Raw genomic sequence first — 22,287 nt, 5'->3', positions numbered from 1 at the left:
CAGGGAGGGTATCGAATGGGGTCCCATCGCCAGGGTGCTCGAAGTTCCAGAGTTCCCGAAATTTGGTGCATATTTTGGGAGCGGGGGGGGGGGGGGGAATGGCTATTGCTTGCAACACACTCAAATAGGTGGGTACCATGGCCATGACCGTCTCCAAAAAGTGTAAGAACTGCCCTGTTTTACTGCTCCCCGCTCTCCGCACGAACATTCCCTCAGTGCAGGGGAGCTAGGGCGCAGCCCCCTGGGAACCCGCCCGGTTCTTGTCTGGCTCTTGCCTCTTCTGAAGCCGTTAGCAAGTTACTTAGCCTTCCTTTAAAGTGAGAACTGTAATCTCTACCTCGTGGGGTTGCTGTCAAGACTCACGTGTCTGACCGACCAGGTGCTACTGTTGGCCCCGGTAATAAGGTCTATGGATGGGCGGTCAGAAGGGTTAGGAGGTTCTAGAGGTGGAGACAGCCGGCCTGTGCCGCTGGGAATCGCCTGTGGGTCTCACTGGTTGTGCTTCATGAATGACAATCTGAGTTTTCCTACTTCCTCAGCCATGGAACCCCACCTTTGAAGGGAGCTATTGGCCGACCCTCTTGCCCCAGCAAAGCTCTCCTTCCAGTTTCTGATGGTCATCATCACTCAGTGTCTGGGTGGCCAAATCCTCATCTAACCTGGCATCCCTCTCCCGGTTCTCTCTGGCTTGTTGCCTTTTCTTTCTCAGAGTGTGGTGCCCTGCAGGGGACTGGACAGCTAGAGCAAGGACCGCAGGAACATGGGCGTCTCTGCTGGTGCTTCTCTCCCGGCTGGGCCTTCTGAAATAAGGGGCCTTGTTTTGAGGCTGTGGACAAAACAACCAAATTTTCTTTTCTTCCCTTCCTTCCTTCCTTCCTTCCTTCCTTCCTTCCTTCCTTCCTTCCTTCCTTCCTTCCTTCCTGTCTTCCTTCCTTCCTGTCTTCCTTCCTTCCTGTCTTTCTTCCTTTCCCTCCCTTCCCTTTCCTTCCCCCCTCTCATAAATTTCCATCTAACCAGATTTCCCAGTTCCCATTCTTATGTAACCAAACTGTTGGAACCTCAGCACAGGATTTAGCACTCCACCCTAGTGAATTTCATCTTGTTGGTTACGACCCAACTTTGCAATCTGTCAGGGCTGCCTGCATCCGCTTCAGTCACCCATTGTATTGGCGCTCCCTCTCAGCCAGCAGCCATCTGCAGGGTGAAGGGACTCGTGACAGGACCAAGCACCCCAGGGCCAGGATGGAGCTTTGGGACACCCCCATAGACACATCCTCCAGCTTTATCAGCATTGTTCAGTTTTCAATCCGAGTCTCTATCGTCCAGCTCACATTTCTGTCTTGTGTATATACAGACAAATGCCAAATGCTTTGCTGGATCAAGATAGTCTGGGGCCATCCAATTGCAATGGCAGAGGGACTGGAACTTGGCTGGTGTTCAAGGACCTCGGCTTAATCTTTTCCTAAATGTTCAGTCACCCAGCTAGAAACCTGTTCTGGAACTTGCCATGCATGGATGTCAAATTGTTCTGTTCAGAATCTACCTTTTCCCCTTTGGAAGCAGCTCCTGTGAGGTAAGCCCGTCCGTTAATGGCTTCCCCCAACACTTAGCATCAAGTCCAAAGTTCCCTCCAGGGTCACAGGTGCTTCCTGCCTGCCCCCGCCACTGACCTCCTCTCCGGGGTTCCTCACCTGCCTCCAGCCCAGGGGTCTCCTTGCTTTTACTTGAACACATCAAGCCTGCCCCCACTTCAGGGCCTTTTCACTGGCTGCTCTTTCTGTCCAGAGCACTTTATTTCCCTGCAGCCGCTTGGCTCCTTCATTCATGTCTCTGCTCACCTCATGAGAGGGGCCTTTCCTGACACTGCCTATAAAGTCAGTCTGCTCCCAGCACCCACATAATCCTATCACTAGCTCCCTATCTTTATTTTTTTCCTATCACTAACCACCACTGACCATACATTTACTTATTTATTTACTTACTTACTAGAGGCCCAGTGCATGAAATTCGTGCACAGGTAGGGTCTCTAGCAGCTGCCGGCTGTGGGCCCAGGGGGAGGGGCCACAGGCGGTTGGCCAGCCAGCCCTGCCCCCTGGTGGAACTCCTGGTCACGGGGACAATTTGCATATTAGGCTTTTATTATATAGGATTTCTTTCTCTTTGCCCCTGATTGGATGTAAGTTCCATGAGGGCAGGGACTTTTTTTTTTTTTTTTTTTATTGTTCCCTGTTCCACCCCAGCACTGGAATGGTGCCAGGCACAGAGTAGGTGCTCAATAAATATTTATTGAACACATGAATCCACAAGTCTCTCAGGACTCCAGGTGGACCCCACACACACACTATTTCCTGACTCCAACCTCAGGGTCTTCCACTCCTAGCCCTCTTGGGGTCTTCCTGCCTGGTGCCCTAGTTCCTAACTTAAGACCCTTCTCCTTGGTGGGGAAGAAGGAATAGTCACACCCCCGACACTGCCTTTCTCCGGGTGAGGGCTTAGCCTCCCTCTCTGCCCCTTCTCCCTCTGAACACAGCTCTAAAGGCTTCTTTAAAAAATGGGAGTGGGGGAGAACATGTTCCTTTCTTGATGTTTATCTCTTCAAAATCATTAAAAAAATGTTTAAAGCTGCCCACCAGGGGTCCTGCCTGCCGACTATGCCATCCTCCCAGCCATCCTCCCACACCTCCATCCCCTCCAGTCTTACCTGGAGGCGCTGCCACCCTTTCTCCCTTGTTCCACCCCCACTTTCCACCCCCTGACACTCCTCAAACACCTCCAACTCCTTCAGTCTCACCCCCACTTTCCACCCCCTGACACTCCTCAAACACCTCCAACCCCTTCAGTCTCACCCCCACTTTCCACCCCCTGACACTCCTCAAACACCTCCAACCCCTTCAGTCTCACCCCCACTTTCCACCCCCTGACACTCCTCAAACACCTCCAACCCCTTCAGTCTCACCCCCACTTTCCACCCCCTGACACTCCTCAAAGACAGTAATTTGCAACCTTTGTCCTAACAGATGCTGTCTGCTCACATTTCTAGCAGCCCCAGATCCCCACTCCAAATATCACCTCCCTCTCCCCCCCTAATCCCGAGAGGAAGCAGCACACTGGGGCGGGGGCTCAGCTCTTTATCTGGCAGCAAGAAAGGAGGTGGCCCAGCTCTGATGGGAGGGGGAAGACATCAGGAGCCTCCATGGCCCAGCTCCAAGCCGTGGGTGAGCAGAGCTGGGGGCACTCGGAGAAGAAGGGGCAGAGCAGGTGTCACATCCGCCTTCCTGCAGGGCAGAGCCCGGGCTGCACCTCACTCCTCCTCTTCATCGTCTTCCTCCAGGGGGGGCCGGTTCCGCTTGAAGAAGCCGACCTGGGGGCACAGGGCCAGGGCCAGGTGATCGAGATGATCCTTAGGCCCCGAGCAGCACTGGAAGAAGCACTAACAACCAGCCAGCCCTGAGGTCCGCTCCTGGACCAGCACAAATATGGACCCCACTGTTGGCACAAAGGAAGGCCTTTCCCCATTTAGGGATAATGGATGTAACAATTTAAAAATGGGTTTTGCTTTTTCTCCCCTGAATTTTTCTTAAATAGTGATGATTGTGTCTCTATATGACTCAGGTGCATGAAGATATATATTTAATTTATTATAAGTCTAAAGTGTGGTTTTCCCTAAAAGCACCATGTGTCCCAGGGCTTGGCACCTGAGTGCGCTTGAGACCAGCCCACTTGTTCTCCAGGCACAGAGGAGAGAGGGACCCGCCAGGGCCTCATAAGGAGCAGGGAGCAGGGAGCAGGGTCTGGATCAGACCTGACAAAAGGCAGGGAGGAGGCGAGCCCTGTCCTGTACAGCAGCCAGGGAGTTCCTGGAGGCAGGACTCATTCCCCGTGACTTCCTCGCAGGGGTGATGGGTCCAAAGGACTTAGAACCCCAGGTGCCACCTCCTCCAGGAGTCTGTCCCTCCCGAGAAGAGGTCCTCTGGAGAATGACAGTCTAATAACGGAGATGCAGCCCTAGCCAGTTTGGCTCAGTGGATAGAGCGTCGGCCTGTGGACTGAAGGGTCCTGGATTTGACTCCTGTCAAGGACACATGCCTGGGTTGTGGGCTCGATCCCCAGTAGGGGGCGTGCAGGAGGCAGCTGATCAATGATTCTCTCTCATTGATGTTTCTATCTCTCTCTCCCCTCTCCCTTCCTCTCTGAAATCAATAAAAATATATTTAAAAATAATAATGGAGATGTGCATCAGTTGGGCTCTGGGGTCACCCACTTGGACCACTGCCTCTCTCTGCCTCCCTGTGAGGGTGGGCAGGGCCAAGTCTGTGCCCACTGGGGACCCTCCCCTCCCTTCATGCTCACCTTCCACATGGCCAGGACCAGGAGTGTGAGCAACAGCAGGCCACTCAGCACGCCTACCAGCACCCACCAGAGGGGGATGGCCCGCTCCTCCAAGGCCCGGAGCAGCTGCGTCTGGACCTGAGGACAAACCGGCGTGTGTCCTGTCACCTGGACACCTGGCTCTCCCCAAAACTCAGACCACCTAGCCCAGCCATCTGCCAGTCTGACCCTTCAGACCCAGGGAGGCCCCGCCCTCATCCTGCCGGACAGGACACAGCGGATGACCCGTGGGTCCTGCAGGACTCCCCTCCTGACAACATTCTTCCATACTCACCAGAGCTTCTCCGCTGGGCAGGCCGAGGGCGGGCACGGTGTAGGGAAGGGAGGAGACATTGAACCAAGCGTGAGACTGCAGCACAAATTGATCCAGTGGCCTCTGGATGGGGTGGGGAAGCCATTCACACAGGCCTATTGGTTGCTGGAGTCCCCCCCGGGAGCCTGCCCCTGCCCTAATCTCATCCCTTTCAAAGTAAACCGCCCCCCCCTCAAATGAACAATTTTTTTAAAAAAGAAAACAAAGTAAACCTGGTCTTTACTCTCTTCCCGCTCCCCAAAGCCCCGCCTCTCCCCAAAGCTCACTCAGTCCCCGCCCCCAAAAGGCCCCGCCCCCAGAAGGCCCCGCCCCCAGCGTCGTGCCCACCTGGCGGAGGCTGGGCAGCCACAGGAAGGCGTGCACCGTGACCATGGCCCGCTGCCCGCGCTCCATCTCCTGCAGCTCACACTGCACCACAGTGCAGGGCGCCGAGTCGCAGCTCTGCGGGGATGGGTGAGTCATTAGTCCCCAGCCCTCCTGACCTGGCACCCCTCATCCCAAGGACCCAACACAGAGAGGGTGGGGGAAGCGCAGTGTGTGGCGTGTGTGGGAGGGGCGGTCAGGGGGCTGGGGCCTCCCCTCAGGAAGGGCCTCAGATCCAAACGTCAGAGGTTATGTCTAGATGGAGTTGTTCCCACAGCCCCCGAGATCCAGGGAGAGGGCGGGAAGAGGTGGGCCATCAGACAGTGTTCAATACCCAGGACTTTTGACCCCTGCTTTGGCAGGTACTCATTCGTTTGAATGTACTGGGAATCTTAAAAAAAATGCTAGTGCCCCCCACCCCGCCCCGCCCCAGACAGAGACCAGCACAAACGGACAGTAGCGGCCAACTCTGCCTCCCATCCCCGCCCCTCCCCGCCCCCTGGGGTCCAGGGGGAAGAGACCCCATTTGGAGACCGCAGAGCCTGCTCACCACAAGAACTGGATCCTGAAGCCTCGATGGCTGCTTGGATCCTGACAGGAAGGCCTGCCTGCGCTCCCGCTTGTGGTGGCCCCGGTAAATGGGGGAAGGAACTGGGGTGGGCACCCCTGAGTCCAGCTGGGGAGGCAAAGAAGCTGTCAGGTCCCACACTCTGCCCGTCTCCCCGGGCTCCCGGAGGAACCCTGGTTGATGGGCTGGGACTCCCCCACGGCTCCTTCTTCCACCCAGGCGCTCACCTTGAGGGGGTTGGGAGAGGGCTGTGGGGAGCACTGAAGCCCCCCCTGAAGCTGTATATCCAGGATGTAGAGCAGGTCAGAGGACTGGGACTGGCCAGGGAGGTGGATGCTGAGGTGGAGGCCGCTGACAGTACTAGGGCCATTGTTGTGGAGCTGGTGAGGGCGGGAGAATAGTAGGTGGCTCAGCGCCTGGACTGTAGTTCCGGGGACCCTCCCACCCCAGCCTGGGGCCCAGGGCTCCTCCCTACCTCATAGGTGTGCTCCACTTTGGGGCCCAAGCTGTCTGAGATGTTCTCCCTGTTGCCTTCTTCTGCCGCCACCACCAGGAAGGCTGGAAAGGAGCTCCTGCAGGGGCCCAAGCTCCCAACGTAAGCTTGATCCCCTGACTTGCTGTGGGAGTCCCCCCAGGACCCCTCGAACCTTGGGACTCTGCCTGCCATCCCCCTTATCCTTCCCAGGCCTCTCACCCTCGAAGCTCCACATGGGCCTCCGCACGGACTGGCACATCCAGCGGCACAATCTCACTGTTTGGATTCTGGCTGTTCTTGCTGGAGGGGAGGGGACGAGGAGAAGCAGGTCAGGGACACCAGCCCAGGGAACATCAGAACTCTCTGGGGGCGGGGCCCAAATTTCAGAGGGCTCAGGAAGACCTAACTCCTTTTCTTTTTTTTTTTTTTGCCACACAAAGGTTTGACCTGGGAAAGAACTTATTTTTGGGCTCCAAGACTCAGAAACAAGTCTCGGAGGAAGAAAGGGAAGAGGAAAGTCTGAAGAGCCGGCAACCCAGAAGACCCTTCTGCACGGAGGTCACCTGCGTGTCTCCGCATCAGGCGCTCCCCAGTCCAGTACCTCCTGATCTGCAGCCAGAAGGACACATGCTCCCCAGCCTCTTCCAGGTTCTCCACACTCACCAACATGGTGATTCCTATCTGAGAGACCGGGAGGGCCAAAGTCACTGCACAAATGCCCACTCTGAACACGGAGTGTGGCCTCCAGTCCTCATCCTCCAAGGTCACCGTTATTATCTCCGTTTTACTCAGAAGCCCACTCATCCAGGATCGCACGGCCAGGGAGTGCGAGGACCAGGATCCCGGCCCAGGGCTGACCCCAAACCCAGCCACTAAGACCCAGCTGTCTTGGAGGCCCTGGAGGAGGAGACCCAGCGCCCAAGACTCAGCGGCCTCACCCGGACATTCCTCTTCATGGGGTTGCCCAGCTCACACAGCACCACCTTGGTCTCGTTCTCCTTCTTCTGGTTACAGACCAGCCTCTCAAAGCCCTGTCAGTAGGTAGTTTCAAGAAAGAGGATGGTTACAGAGCAGCCCATACATCCTGAAACGCCTTGGAAAGTCTGGGAAAGACTTCTGTGCCAGGGTGGGAGGAGGGCTTCTAGGGGTGGGGACACGAGGGACTGTTACATTCTACTTTATGTATCACTCTAGCACGTTATCATTTTTTAAAAATATATATTTTATTGATTTTTTACAGAGAGGAAGGGAGAGGGATAGAGAGCCAGAAACATCGACGAGAGAGAAACATCGACCAGCTGCCTCCTGCACGCCCCCCACTGGGGATGTGCCCGCAACCAATGCACATGCCCTTGACTGGAATCGAACCTGGGACCGACGCTCTATCCACTGAGCCAAACCGGTTTCGGCACGTTATCATTTTTTATGATTTTTTTGGTAGTAAAAAGCACAAAACGTTACATAGACTGTGATGCCATTGTTATAAACGACCTCAACAAAATAAAAGAAATAAGTGGCCCTGGCCAGGTAGCTCAGTTGGTTAGAGCGTCCTCATGAAACACCAAGGTTTCGGGTTTGATCCCTGGTCAGGGCACATACAAGAATCAACCAATGGCCCTAGCCGGTTTTGCTCAGTGGACGGAGCGTCAGCCTGCAGACTAAAGGGTCCCGGGTTTACTTCAGGTCAAAGGCACATGGCCAGGTTGTAGGCTCGATCCCCAGTAGGGGGCGTGCAGGAGGCAGCCAATCAATGATTTCTCATCATTGATGTTTCTATCTCTCTCTTCCTCTTATTATTATTAAAATAATAATAATAAAGATATTTCTTGTTTGTTTTTTTTAAAGAATCTACCAATGAATGCATAAAAAAGTGGAACAACAAATTGATGTGTCTCTCTCCCTCTCTAAAACAAACAAATAAATGTATGTCTGTCAATGTTGAGAAAAAAAGACTAGAAGAAAATTGACCAAATGTTAACAGAGGTTCCTGTTAACATTTAGTTCCTGAGCCTGTTTTTGTTTCTTACTCCTCACTGGAGGACATACATAATTGATTTTAGAGACAGGGGAAGAGAGAGAGAGAGACAGAGAGAGAGAGAGAGAGAGAGAGAGAGAGAGAGAGAGAGAGAGAGAGAGAGAAACATCGATTGGTTGCCTTCTGTACATGCCCCGACTGGGGATCAAACCTGCGACCTAGGTATGTGCCCTGACGGGGAATCGAGCCCACAACCTTTTGGTGTACAGGGCGACGCTCCAACCAACTGAGCCACACTGGCCAGGGCTTCCTGAGCCATTTTGACTTGGGTTTTATAATAAAGTTCTTGAATTTTGGACCATTGGCAAGTATTCCTCTTCCAAGTAAAAAAATAAAATTAAAAGATCACAGCTCTTAGAGCAAAGCATGAGAAGTGGGGGCTCTCAGGGTGGGGAAGGCCTATACCTCCCAGGTCCCAGTAATCTCCCGGGCGGGGGTGGGGGGCTCACCTGGACGTTGCTGACGGCCCGCATGTAGTGGGCGCCTTGGGGCAGGTGCACGGCCAGCTCAGCCTCATAGGCCCCTTCCCCCTCGTTGGCCGCATCCATCTTTAGCTCCAACACATTATCGGCTCCAATTAGGAGCGGGGCGCCCTTCCTGGGGGGGGGGGGGAAGGAGTAAGAGGCTGTGTCCAGGCCCAGGGTCTGGGAGGAGGTGTCATCGGCGAGCGGGCCAGGGGGGGTACAGGGGGAGGTCTCCTCACACGCTGGCGGCGAGCTGAAGCTGGGGCACACACAGGTCATCTTCCCCACAGTCCAGGATGATGCGGGTCTACAGGGGGCACATCCGGGTATGTGGGTAAGTTGGGGGCAGGTGAAGTTAGGGGATTAGAGGATCTGAGAATGAAGGAGTGTGGAGATGACATCAGGGCTTTGGGGTTTGGGACAATGTCATGGTTTAGCTGGTGACACCAGGGTTTATATCAAGAGTTTTGAGGTGACATCAACCCTTGGGGTTTAGGGGGACATTGAAGTTTTGGGGTTTTCATTAGGGTTTAGAGCGACATTAGAGATTAGAGGTGACATCAAGGTTTTGGGGTTCATATTACAACTTGGACACTAACCCTAACCCTGACTGTCCGGCAGGGGCCCTTCACCTCCCTGGCCTGTCCCTGCCCCCCTCACCTGCTCCTGGACATGGGTGTCTCCATGCAGCACAAGAGCAGGCGCTAGTCCATCCTTCTCGGGCTGCAGGGATACATTGACGCTGAGCACAATGGGGCTCAGCTTGTCCCGGAAGTCGGCCTCGTCCTAGGGAGGGGACAAGAATCAGGCCACCTTGCTACTGTGTTCCCTACCACTGACCACCCCCGGACCCACAGCGCCCAGCCCATACCCCAGGGCTGGATGAACAAGCTTGCACACCCAGCCCGGCCCATCCCCAGCCCGGCGTACCCGGAGGAAGGCTGTGGTGGTGTGGCAGATGGGGCTGTGCCTCCCCCCCAGGTCTAGGTGCAGGGTGGTGCCCGCCTGTTGAGAGTTCAGCAGTAGCACCCTCCGGCCCTGGCGGGGCTTCTGCCGGTCCAGCTGCAGCTCGGCATTTAGGCCTGACAGGGCCAGCAGGGAGGGTCAAGGTCTCCCTGGCCAGCCTCCAGGGGAGCCCAGGCCGCCTCCCTCCTGTGCCCACTCTGCCACTCACGCAGCTTCTGAGGAATGTTGTGTCCAGTGGCTCCTACACACACCTGGATGTTGAAGCTGCAAAGACGTGAGTGGGGCTCAGGGGTTAGGGCCCCTGAGGTCCCAGGTCCTGCCTGGCCCATGCCCTCCGTCTCCTCACCAGCTCACGGGTGTCGTGGTCTTGGGCAGGACACAGTCCTTCACAGCAGGGTTCAGCGAACCTTGTACCAGCAGCTGGACGCTGGCCATCACCACCGGCTGAGCTCTGGTGGGATGGGGTAGGCTTGCGATTGTGGCCCTTCCTGACTTCCTCCCTACCCCGCCCTGGAGTCAGTGCTCACCTGTACACAGCCACCTTGTCAGCCCCGTATGCTCCCACCAATAGGTCTGTAGATGTTGGAAGGAGGTCAGAATTGGTCATTGGAGAGGGTGTGAAGTCCCCATCTTCCCAGAGGTGCCCAAACCACTTCCCCCATTGGAGGTTTGACCTGGCCCTGCCTGGCATCTCAGCCCCACAGACGGGCCGGAGCTCTGAGTGGGGCACCGGGTCAGGCACAGGCCCCTGGCTGTGTCTCCTAGCATCTCCAGCGAATGCTCAAGGGCCCTTTTTGTTTAGCTGGAGGCAGTCCCGGGCACCTGGGTATCCATTGTCATCGATGTCTGTGGCACCTCGCAGGGAGAAGCCGAAGCCAGAGCCCGCGGAGAAGGGGCTGTCCAGGACCTGGGAGGGGCGTGAGCTAAGCCCCTCACTCTGACCCAGGAACACCTGCACTTGGCCCCGACCACTGGGACCCCCGTAGGGGGCGGCCACGGCAACATCTGGAAGGAACAACAGAAAGAGAGTGGCTGTTTGCTTTCCAATCTCTCCAGGTGGCCCCATAAACTTTCAGGAGCTCTTACTCTGGGCAGACCCCAGGGGACCAGGAGAGAGATACAAAGATCTGGGTCAAGAAGGCAGGTGTTGCCCTAACCGGTTTGGCTCAGTGGGTAGAGCGTCGGCCTGTGGACTCAAGAGTCCCAGGTTCGATTCCGGTCAAGAGCATGTACCTTGGTTGTGGGCACATCCCCAGTGGGAGGTGTGCAGGAGGCAGCTGATCGATGTTTCTCTCTCATCGATGTTTCTAACTCTCTCTCCCTCTCACTTCCTCTCTGTAAAAAATCAATAAAATATATATATTTTAAAAAATCAATAAAACATATTTTAAAAAATCTTTTTTTATTGATTTTAGAGATGCAAGAAGGCGGGGAGGGGGGCAGAGTGCACTCGAAACATTTATGTGAAAGAGAAACATCCATGGGTTGCCTCCCATATTCAGCCTGACTGGGGATCAAACTCAAAACCTAGGTGTGTGCTCTGATTGGAATTGAACCCACAACCTTCATTGCTCAACCACCAGATGATGCTCCAACCAACTGAGCCCACTGACCAGGGCATCACTAATAACTTTTAAGACCACTCTTGAAAATTTATTTGTTATTCAGCATAATCTTATTAATTTGTGTTTTTTGCATGTGATAGGACTCAAGATCTTTGATCCATATGTTGTAACTGTCTTTGCTTTGTCTTCTGTGCAGTTTTTTTTTTTTCTTTTAAAAATCTTTATTGCCTAACCGGTTTGGCTCAGTGGATAGAGCCTCGGCCTGTGGACTGAAAGGTCCCAGGTTCGATTCCGGTCAAGGGCATATACCTTGGTTGCGGGCACATCCCCAGTAGGAGGTGTGCAGGAGGCAGCTGATTGATGTTACTCTCTCATCGATGTTTTTAACTCTCTCTCCCTCTCCCTTCCTCACTGTTAAAAATAAATAAAATATATTTTTAAAAATCTTTATTGATTTTTCTGATTAAGTTACCCAGACTTTACCTAAATCAACCACTCTGACCACAGTTGAGTCCCCAGGCCCTGGGCCTCCACGCTCTCCGGATCTTTGGCTTCCTCATCTCTTCACTTATTTCCTGACCATATCCTCAGCCATCTTGCCCCATTGCCAGTTTCGGGCAAGCCTGGCCAGACCCCCACCAGAGCAGGGCACAAGGAATTGAATTCCTGATCTCCAGTCTTCACTAGGGACTGCCCAGCAGTCAGGCAAGGTGGGGTGGAGGTCTGCTCAGCTTTTTCTCCCAGTTTGCTCAGCACCTACTTCAAACATGCTCTATTCTGTCAAGCTCCCAGCCCCCTACTTCCTTCGTAAAGAGAAGCAGCCCAACTGTTGTGCTATAATTCCACACGCACTCCCCCCCCCCCCATCTGACCTTGGAATAGCTGTCCCTCCTTTACCCTGCTGCTGGGCTTAGCATCCCACCCCGCAGCCCCCAGGCGTTAAAGGGACCCTCCTCCAGCTCACTCTTCCATCCCTCCATTTCCCCACAGATCATTTTCCTTTACATTCAACGTACTCCATATTCTTTGAAATTAAAATAGTCTTCCCTTGACCCTCCTCTCCTTTCAGTAATCGTTGTTGTTTTTTTCTCTTTCACAAACTGGTTGAAAGAGCTGTTTGCACTGGCTGCCTCCAATTCTTCATTTCCATTCATATGTTGCCCCATGGCATTTGGTTTCTGTCCCTACCCAGCCCTGAATCAGTTCTTGTCGCTGTCGTCAATGACCTTCTTGTTAAAGACCATGGATACTTCTCCAGCCCCATCTAATTGCACCTTTCAGAAACATCCGGAGCCTTTGACCTCCTTCCTTCTGCTTAGAGGACGCTCTTCCTTTGCGTTTTGGGCCATCAGCTCTCATGTTCTCTCCTTCCCCTCTGGACAGTCCTCTGTCTCCTTTCCAGACTCACTTCCTCTGGGAGTCCCCTACATGCTCTTGCTTCCCAGGGCTCTGTCCTGGGCCTCTCCTCACTTCACAGGCTCCCAGGACCCCCCCCTGCCCCGCCCCTGCCCGGCGCCCCAATTTCCCACTCAGACCTCTCTGGTGGAAGTGGGGAAGCTACACTCACCTACCTGTTCTCGGATATGTCTGCCTAATGTGGGCAAGTCCTTCAGGATCAAACAGGTCCAGAGATGAGCTGCTGACACCCTCCCATATCACCTCCCCAGATTTGCTGCCTGACCTGAGTTCCAGGCAGTGAAGGATCCCCGCGCCCGCCAACCCCCCCAACTCCTGTGCCTGGACTAATGCGAACAAACCCGAATTGGTTTGCTTTAAGCTCTCCCTGGCTCCTGCGGCCGTCAGGTCCAACCCATGGACTTGACTGAGGCTGTTAACCCCCGGGCAGCAGTGGGGCCGCTCTCCTCTCTTACCATTGTAGCCATCCCGGTTGAGGTCGCCCAGAGGCGCGATGGCTGAGCCAAATCGCCCATAGAGCTGGGTGCCAGTCAGAAGGAGGCTGGGGGTGCCCAGCGCGTGGGAGCCCCGAGGCTGCAGGAACAAGTACACACGCCCCACCTCGGCCAGCTTGCGGTCCGCGCGGCTGTCCATGTACAGTGGCGCGCCCACCAGCAGGTCGTGCCTCCTGCGGGACAGGCGCGCGGTTACGTGGGGGTGGGGGTGGGGATGGGGTGGGGGTGGGGGTGGGGTGGGGGTGAGGGTGGGGTGGGGTGGGGGTGGGGCTGGGGGTGGCTAGGGGATGCTCAGGGCCAGAGCCACCTGTCGCCCACCCGCGCCCTCCCAGGAGTGAGGGCTAGTAGAGGAGGAGACCTAGGGCGGTTCACGACTCTGGTAACTGGGGACTCAACTGGGTAGGGTTGGGGTGCCCCTCCTCACCCGTCCCCGTTGACGTCAGTGACGGCCACCGAGTGCCCGAAATACGAAGCCACCTGCAGGAAAACAAGGCGCACCTTAATTCCCGCCCCCACACCCCGCGGAATAGCCTAGGGTCCCACGCCCCTGCTTCGGGCACCCCACCCGGAAGCGGCCCTCACCTGCTCTCCATGCACCCGGTGCAGCGTCCGGTAGTTCCCGCGCAGAATCTCCACCTGCGCAGACCACGCACGTGAGGGCGCCGTCCTCCCCAAGGCAGCCTCCCGCTCCGGGTGAAAGGGCAGAGGTTGGGGGGGTGGGGGTCAGATTTGGGAGCAGGGTCAGGGGCTTCGGGAGGCCGAGTGGCGGGGCAGGGGGCACTCACGGCTCCCAGGGTCGAGCTCCAGGTGGGGGCGCCGAAGACGTACTCTGGGGAGAGCCGGCCCGGCCAGTGAGGTGTTGGACCCTCCCTGCCTCCCGCCCCCCACATCGCCCCCGGGGGGATCTCGGTGCGGGCTGGGCTCCCCAACCCCTGCCCCATTTAGGGGTTTCTTGCCTGTGGTGTTGAGATCCCCGTCGAACTCGCCGACGGCCACCGAATACCCTGAAGACACAAAGCGAATTAGCTTTTCTGCGAGGGCAGAGCGGGGGGCGGAGGAGGAGGACGGAGGAGGCTCAGACATCGCGGGGTAAAGCCCGCTTTGTGCACACGGCGACACGGAGGCCATGAGAGGCCAAGACCTGGGGGAGGCCGGGGAGCGTGTGGGAGTCGGGCGGTCTGCGGGGGCGGGGGGCCGCCTTGGGCGCGGGGCCGGCAAGGGGGCGCGCTCCCGCGGGGGCGGGGATGGGCGGTGGGAAGCCTCGAAGGGGGGGTGCAGGGTTACCCCGGTAGCCGTCGAAGTACTCTGGATTGCTGGAGTCGAAGGTGAGCCTTTGGGTGCTCACGTGCCACAAGAGGGTGCCCGGGCGGTAACTCCTGAAGATATCTGCTATTGGAACCCGCGCCAGGAGACCTGGGGTGCGAGAGGCAGGGGATGTGAACTTCTGGGGTCTCCCCAGGCCGAGGGAGAGAGAGAGAGAGAGAGAGAGAGAGGAGGGGGGGCACGTACCTAAGAAATAAAAGCCGCCGGGGGCCCCAAGCACCAGCTCTCCAGCCTGGAAAGGAAGCGGTGGAGGTGAGTGTGGAGGTGAGAGGGGCCCTGTTTGGGCGCCGCCCCTCACCACCCTCACCACCCTCACCACAGGCTCGCTCCTTGCCTGAGTGACAGCGGCGCTGAAGCCCGCTTCGCAGTAGCGCTTGTCTTCCCCTGGAGGGGCAAGGAGGGGGGTCAGCCCAGGGCCGGGGCGGGCCGGCCAGGGGCGGTGGGGGGGGGGGCGGGCCGGCCGGGGCGGGTAGCTCAGTGGGTTAGAGCATCCTCCCCATTCGCCAAGATTTCCGGTTGGAGCCCCGTCAGGGCACACACAAGAATGAACCAATGAGTGCATAACTAAGTGGAACAGCACACCATGATTGTCTCCCTGTCTTTAAAATCAATAAAAAACCAAAAAGTAAAAGCGAGCACTGAACCTGGGGCAGGGCGGGGCCACGGGGTGATAGGGGGCGTGGCCTTGAACCTGCAGGTAGCGGGTGGGGGTGGAAGGCGTTGCTCGGAGCCGGGCATTGCGGCGGGCCAGGCCGGCGGGTGCGGGGAGAAGGTTCGGGAATAAGGGCTGGGCTAAGTGCCCGGGAGTTGGGCGGAGCCCACATGGAGAGCGGAGCTCACAAAAATTTTGTTGCGTGTGAACCCGGCTCATGGTGTTGTCCCGACAAGGCGAGAACTCGGCGCGGCCGGCGTTCTGGAGCTGAGCCACGAAGCAGCCCCCCACGGGCGTCTTCTCAGCCTCCTCCGTCTTTTCTAGGACGTTCCAGTGCTGCCAGGGGGCGCAGGCCTGGGGCAGGGCCACGGGAGAGTGGGACAGAGGCGGGACGCAGGCTTCCACTCCCCTCCCCCAACATGTCCCTGCCCCCGACTACTCCGGGTGTCCCGGCCCGCGTGGCCCACCACAATGTTGTCGCTCCAGCTGACCACCGATGCCCCTAGTCCTTGCCGGGCCTTGAAGGTTTGGAAAGTCTGGGAGCCTACTTTTCGGGTCTCATCGTCTGGAGGGCACAAGAAGGGATGGGGCGTTGAAGCCCGGCTGCCCGCGCTCCCTCTAGCTCCTCCCTTCCCCTCCTTGCCGGGGACTCACTGAGGTCGAAGGGCAGAGGAGAGCACTGGCCGCCCTCGGCCCTCCAGGGGCACAGGAACACGCCGCCCGTCTCCTCTTGACTGCGGCCCTGCATCCGCGGGGCGCCCACCACGATGGCCACGCTGTATAGGAAAGCTGCGTGAGCACGGAGCGCATTCCGGGGTACCCCTTGTCCCAGTGCCCTGAAGGGGGACACTGGATCACATTTCCTTAAAGAAATTTCACAGACCAGAGGCCAATCTTTTCATTTTATGGCCCATGAAATCAACTCCCAGAGGGTAAATGACATGCTCCCCCCGCCCCCCCCCCCCCCCCCCGCTCCTCCCAAACCCAGAGTTAAGGGGAAAGCTGGAACTATAACCGTTTGATTTGGTATGAATACAAGGGGTTTGATATCCTTGCTGAAAAAGATATCCTAAGCTCTGTATCCTCCAAATCCCCCCCCCCCCAAAAAAAGCCAGAGGGGTTTATATGAGTCTTAGAACCTTAAACTGTTACCAGATGCCTTTTTGAGAGCTAGGGTTTTGTTTGTTGTTGTTTGTTTGTTTGTTAATCCTCACCTGAGGATATTTTTCCATTGATTTTTAGAGAGCGTGCAAGGGAGGGGGAGAGACACACACAGAGAAACATTGATGTGAGAGAGACACTTCAACTGATTGGTTACCTTCCACCAGGGCCTGGGATGGAGCCTGCAACCCAAGGTACCTGCCCTTGACCTGAATTGAAGGTCAAGGTAAGCTAGTGGGCATCTCTTAAAATATATTTTATTGATTTTTTACAGAGAGGAAGGGAAAGAGATAGAGAGTCAGAAACATCGATGAGAGAGAAACATCGATCAGCCGCCTCCTGCACACCTCCTACTGGGGATGTGCCCGCAACCAAGGTACATGCCCTTGACCAGACTCGAACCTGGGACCCTTGAGTCTGCAGGCCGACGCTCTATCCACTGAGCCAAACCGGTTACGGCGCTAGTGGGCATCTCTAAGGGGGCCGGCGGTACGATGCTGATATTGCTGAGGACCCTAGTAGATCTAGGTTCAAACCACAGCTCTGCCATATGAAAATTGGGGACAATACCAACCAATCAATGCTGCTAGGAGAAGTAATTGAAGTAAATGTACGAGGGCTTCAGCATGGTACCAGCCAAATAACTCATAATGACTGCTCAAAAAATATGCTGAATAATGAGGGATGTTTGTTAAGTAGTGCCCATGAGACCACTATCTGTGGATAGAAGGGGAAAGCAAAAGTGGCTAGAGGAAGGAGTTAGGTTGAGATTCAAGCCCCATGACAGCCTGGGCCACACAAATACCCTGGGAGTTCTGGTATTAGGACCCTTCAGAACTCTTCCCAGTTGAGGTGAAAGGGTTGGACCCTTACACCTCTCTTTCACCTCTCACCTCCCTCCATATTCCTCATTGATCAGTCATTAGTTGCAGGTCACATTGGGAAGGGGACTTGACTTTGGGGGAGGTAGCTCTCTTCAGCAGAGGAAATTCACCAAGGGGCTGATACTTGAATGCTGTCTGCCATTGCCACTCCCCACAGCTGGGTCGCACAGTGTCCACCACAGTAAGGAACTAGCTCAGGGTAGTTATTATAAAGAGGAGGAACCAGGACTCTGATCTTGGCAATCTGATCTCACAGCCTGATTAATCCCAAGCACAATATTCTATTGCTTCTTTTCAAAGATCTATAATGTTTATGGGGATGAGGGAAATAGAGTAGAAAAGCAAGGTGGGTAGATCATTTTACAGTTCTGCAAGTCATTTTAAGACATGCGCACTCCTCTCTGTATTTTGAGGGGATGACAGTGGAGTGGGTCCTACAACTGACCCTTGGAGGAAAAAATAAGGTATCAACTTTTGTTTCGCCTTTGCTTTTGCTGTAGTTTCCGTGTCTAACTCCTCTTTGGTGCCCCCTTCTGACACCCTCACCTGAGCAGGTTCCTCCCCAGTATTCCTAACAAGAACTCAGCCCAAACAGACCCTAGAAGTCACTTTGCCCAACCTCTATCACAAATGGGGAACTTGAGGTCCGCAGAAGCAGTAATGGTGGGAGAATCTTTCTCTCTCCCAACACCCGAACTTCCCCCAGGGCTTACCTCCCATGGTTGTCCTTGTAGAAGTCCAGTGAAAACCCAAAGTGGCTGCCATTGGGGCCTGTGTAGAAGGTGAGCCGCACTGGGTCCAGGTTCAAGGCCCAGGCTGGAGGGGCAGCACCGGGTCCCAAGAGCATCTGCACCCACTCCAGAAGCCAGAGGGTACGAAGTGGACACAAAGCTCTGGCCATCTTCCTTCTCCCACAACCTTCTTGGAAGGAATGGACTAACTCCTTCCTCTTCCTTTCAGTTTCCACCACAGGAAGTCTTTTCTTATCAAACTTACTGAACAGGGCTGTTGGCCCTGGACCCATTTGGTTTCTAGGATTGCCAGGAAGGGAAGGGGGTGAGGCCACCCTGGGGGTGGATGCTGATGGCTGAAAGCCATGACTCCTCCCTTTTCCTGAGCGTAGTTTGTTGGTTCTGCCTCTCAACTATGTCTCTGGAATCTTCATGCCATTTCTACTACCACCATGCAAGTCTAAGCCATCATGGCTTTCTGCTTGGGATAGTAAAACCATGAACTAGCTGGTCTGTACACCTCCACTCTAGCCCAGTTCTATGGCCCCTCTTCCTCCCACCCAGCTGCCTGCACTACTGTGGCACATAATGACTTGGTTAGCGGTGGGGGTAGGAGTAAGGAAGCTGCTGGCTCCTGATAAGACCTGGGCTGCTGTATCCTCTTGGATAAGGCACCTATCCACTTCCTTTTAGGGCCTTGGGCAGCTTCAGTCATATTGGTGCAGCAGCTTCCTCACTCTTCCTCCATCTCAGGCCAAGTCTTAATGTGGTCAAGCAGTGCAGCCAGGGCTGGGGAAGGGATGGTGAATGGATCTTGGTCGAAGGGGTAAGGGAGACGGGGATAAAGTGGAGTCAGATCAGGGTATTCTGGCTCATAGGCTTTGTGATTATTCACCAGCTATCCAGTTGAAAGCAGGCCCCTTCACTCGTTCTGGTGACAGAGCTCTTGTCCAATCATCAAGAACTGATTCTAGTGGGGTCATTGCCAATGGGAAGCCTCCTACAACTCTTCAGACTGGCACCCTGGAATTAACACACAGTTTATCATGGCCTGTTCACTGGGTCGTGTCCATGAATCCCTGGAGAACAAGGTTCTTTACTGCAGCCTGGGGCCTAGCCGAGAGCCCAACTTGTAATAGGTATTGCTGAAAGACAGACTGAATGGAAGCGTGCACTGAGCATGGAAGATGCAAACGTGGAAAGAGAAGGAATAGTTTTGAGTAGAAAGTCAAGGTCATTTTCTGTGGATGTGAGCTAGAGGAGTGTCAAGTCTTATTGACACTTACATGTCTCCTCCCAAAAACAGGTTCTCAGGAAGGAAATTCAAGATCTGCCAGGGCACAGGAACATGGCCATTCTCCTTTTGCTCTGTATCTTCTGATCAATTGCAACAATCTTATCTTGGAATCTCCTAACTCACCACCTCAGCACACAGCTCAAAATCCTGCCCCTTACTAGGCTAGAAGCTCTTTAAACTTTAGTCCAGGCCTTCTTCACTGCTGATTTCTCAGTCCCAGGACCACAGTAGGCATGTAATGCATCTATTAGAATGAATACTTAACTCAGTTTTATACTTACCTACCACCTTCCCACTATCCTCAACTGAGCGATACTGTAATTACTGGTGTATACTGTGTAGTCCCAAATTAAGTCACATTTCACTAAAGTTTTTAATAAGTATTTATTCTGTTCAAGGCACTGAGTAGTAAGGGATACAAAGGTCCCTTACCAAGGACCTTTAAAGAGGGATTTAAGACATGAACACACAACTGCAGCAGAGGAAGAGTAAAGCATGCCTTGAAAAGGGTGGAGATTATGTCTAGCTGAAATCATTTATATCATATGCTCCTCTTACAACTCCTATGAAATAGGTACTATTATGCCCATTTCATAAATGCCAAAACTGTGGCACAGAGTTTTAGGCAAATTGCCCAAGTTTACACGGCCAATGTGTGGATTCAAACATGTTTGTGCTTAAATTCATGTTTGCTTCTAAAGGATTTTATTTCTTGGTTAATCCTCAACCGAGGATATTTTTCCCATTGATTTTCAGAGAGTTGGAAGGGAGGGAACGAGACAGAGAAATATTAATGTGAGACACATCGATTGGTTGCCTCCCAAAAGTGCCCCAGGGATCGAGCCTGCAACCGAGGTATGTGCCCTTGACCGGAATTGAACCCAGGACCCTCAGTCTGCAGGCTGATGTTCTATCCACTGAACCAAACAGGCCAGGGCTAAAATCATGTTTAAAAAGTATTTTTATTGATTCCAAAGAGGGAGAGGGAGAAACATCTAAGATGAGAATCACTGACCAGCTGCCTACTGCACGCCCCCTACTGGGGATCTAGCCCGCAACCCAGGCATGTGTCCTTGACCGGAATTGAACTGGAGACCCTCAGTCCTCAGGCCGACGCTTTATCCAGAGCCAAACCGGTTGGGGCTAAAATCATGTTCTTATTCATTACACGCTTGTCAGAGAATGGAGTTTTAGGCACTCTCTTTAAGAGTGGCAGGACATAAAGGCCAATTATAGGGAAGGGCAAGTAGTTGACTTAGGATAGGGTGGATTGGGGCATGAGGACAGAGTGGGCATTAGGGTGGAATGGAAGGCTGGGGTCCAATAACTCGAGGTCCTTGAATGCCTTATAAAGGAATTTGAACTTTAATCTGGAGAAGATGGAGCATCATAAAGACTTTTCAAGCCTGACAGTAAGAGATATACTAATTGTGCTCCGATTTGGACGATTATACTGACTGTGGATAGAAACTGGAAAAGGCAGAACTTACTGGGAAGATCAGATGGAGAGCAAGTGCAATCCTCTTGGTTAAAGGTGATGGATGAGGCTTAAACCCAGGTACAGATGGCAGGAACGAGACAGCAGAGGTTACGCAATCAGTAACTGGATGTGGTGGGGAAGTGTCAAGTAACTCGAAGCTTTGGTGCCTGTTGGCTGGTAGGACAATGGTACCAGTAACTAAAATTGGAAACAGGTGGAGCATCAGAGTTGGGAGGGGAGAGGAGTGTGGTATTCAATAAGAATTCTGTTCTTCCGGGTGTTCCTCTGGGGTCAGAGCTGGGTTAATCTCCTTTCTGACAGTAGGCAGGAGGTGCTGACACACTGCTCCCACTTTTCCATCCCATCAGCCACCAGCGTGCCAGAATCCCTCAATGAACTCAAAGTTCCGTTAAGACTTCCTTTAGTCCTCAATTATTGAACTTCTACTACGTGCCTGGCACTGAGCTAGGTGATGTGGACATAAAGAAAAACATTTTATCATCTTTGGTTTCCTTTCTAAACCCTGATGCATAATCCTCAGTTAGTAGTATCTTACTTGGACATATAATCAAAATGTTCACTATGTGTTCAACTCTGTAAAACACTCTAAAGAAAAAAAAAAAAAAAGGAAGTATAAGAATCAAGCCCCGTCCTCCCAGGACCTATAATTGTATTGCGAAGCAGTGAACACAAAATGACCTGCACTCAGATTCCAAAAAGGCAGTAAGCTTATGTGGGACAGGGAATTATATCCTAAGAGTCAGGGAGGTCAGCCAGGAAATGCAGCAAACATTCAGATATGAACTGATAAAGGGGAAGTGAAGGTGTCTCTGGTAAATAAGAATGGAAATGGCTGACAGGCCTGGATTCGTCACTGAGGGTAAAGAAGAGGCATGTCCATGTTGCAAGCCCAGGTAGCTGAGGCAGGCAGCTGCACACAGCACTGTCTACAGGCCAGTCTGCTTCTTTCACTGGCACCTTGCCTGCTCAGAACATTACTTTTCATTTTTTAACATCCTTTCTTTCTGGGCAGGAATTTTGCTATTTTAGGAAAATAGGCAGATCTGAGCATCCAACCCAAGGTTCATGTTGAATAGCTTTCTCTTCAGTCAAGGGGAGAACACAGCTGTTATGAGAGTAGGAAAGAAATAAACATCGTACTCCTCCTTCTTAAATGACTGAGAGAGAGGAAACTAATTTATCCCTGCAAATCTATGGTTAGCTTTGATGCTAAACTTTCCCTTTTGTGATTTTTAGATACAGCAAAGGCTTTTATCAGCTCAGTAACAAGGCCTATTTCCTTTCACCAGGTAGCTCTCAAGTACTGTACTGGTATTAAAGGGTTGAGAATAATTCAAGACTGGTTCTGGAGGGCAAAGGCCAGGCAGATGACTCTTGTAATTCCATTGCCCTTAAGTTTATCCAAAATCCTAAAAATCAAACTCAGGAATTCCAAACCCACTTCCTTAGTGAGCACCTACATGCCATACATTGTATTACACACAGATTACATACCTAAGTAGAGGTAAGGTAGAAATAGAAAATTCTTGTGGGGAAGAGTGGAAAAGAGGTGCACAATCCAAAGCACCTACCTAAGACTGAGAAACTTGACTATACGCCCTCCCACATCGCCATCTTCTCTCTACTCGGGCAGCCTGAGCTCTGAGAAGCACAATTCCAATCATCATAAAAAACTGGTTCTCAAGAGTCT

The 22,287-nt window shown here is 53.7% G+C and overlaps 1 protein-coding gene across 3 annotated transcripts; it reads right to left on the bottom strand.

Moving 5' to 3' along the window:
• Positions 1-3,130: 3,130 nt before the first annotated feature.
• ITGA2B (integrin subunit alpha 2b) lies at positions 3,131-22,238 on the bottom strand (the record flags this gene model as incomplete). Of its 3 annotated transcripts, XM_079797492.1 has the most annotated exons (30): positions 17,782-22,238; positions 15,678-15,799; positions 15,491-15,588; positions 15,212-15,377; positions 14,706-14,755; positions 14,558-14,603; positions 14,333-14,461; positions 14,005-14,052; positions 13,834-13,877; positions 13,631-13,684; positions 13,473-13,525; positions 13,010-13,221; positions 10,396-10,578; positions 10,101-10,146; positions 9,920-10,024; positions 9,782-9,837; positions 9,538-9,689; positions 9,268-9,393; positions 8,847-8,914; positions 8,593-8,740; positions 7,047-7,139; positions 6,710-6,789; positions 6,328-6,408; positions 6,109-6,205; positions 5,861-6,013; positions 5,616-5,741; positions 5,030-5,143; positions 4,664-4,765; positions 4,351-4,467; positions 3,131-3,361 (listed from the first exon to the last, which is right to left on the bottom strand). In XM_079797492.1, the coding sequence occupies exons 1-30, from the start codon at positions 18,090-18,092 to the stop codon at positions 3,302-3,304; spliced, it is 3,240 nt and encodes a 1,079-aa protein (XP_079653618.1). In that variant the 5' UTR covers positions 18,093-22,238. The 3 variants fall into 3 exon arrangements, with proteins under 3 accessions (XP_079653618.1, XP_079653617.1, XP_079653619.1); XM_079797491.1 differs by lacking the exon at positions 3,131-3,361 and having other exon boundaries at positions 4,237-4,467; XM_079797493.1 differs by lacking the exons at positions 3,131-3,361; positions 15,491-15,588; positions 15,678-15,799; positions 17,782-22,238 and having other exon boundaries at positions 4,237-4,467; positions 15,016-15,248.
• Between the last annotated feature and the right edge of the window lie 49 nt (positions 22,239-22,287).

Source organism: Cnephaeus nilssonii (genome assembly GCF_951640355.1).
Source record: "Cnephaeus nilssonii genome assembly, chromosome: 19".
Lineage (NCBI taxonomy): Eukaryota > Metazoa > Chordata > Mammalia > Chiroptera > Vespertilionidae > Cnephaeus > Cnephaeus nilssonii.
Note: the sequence above shows the minus strand (reverse complement) of the source record. Positions and strands in the feature narration are given on the sequence as shown.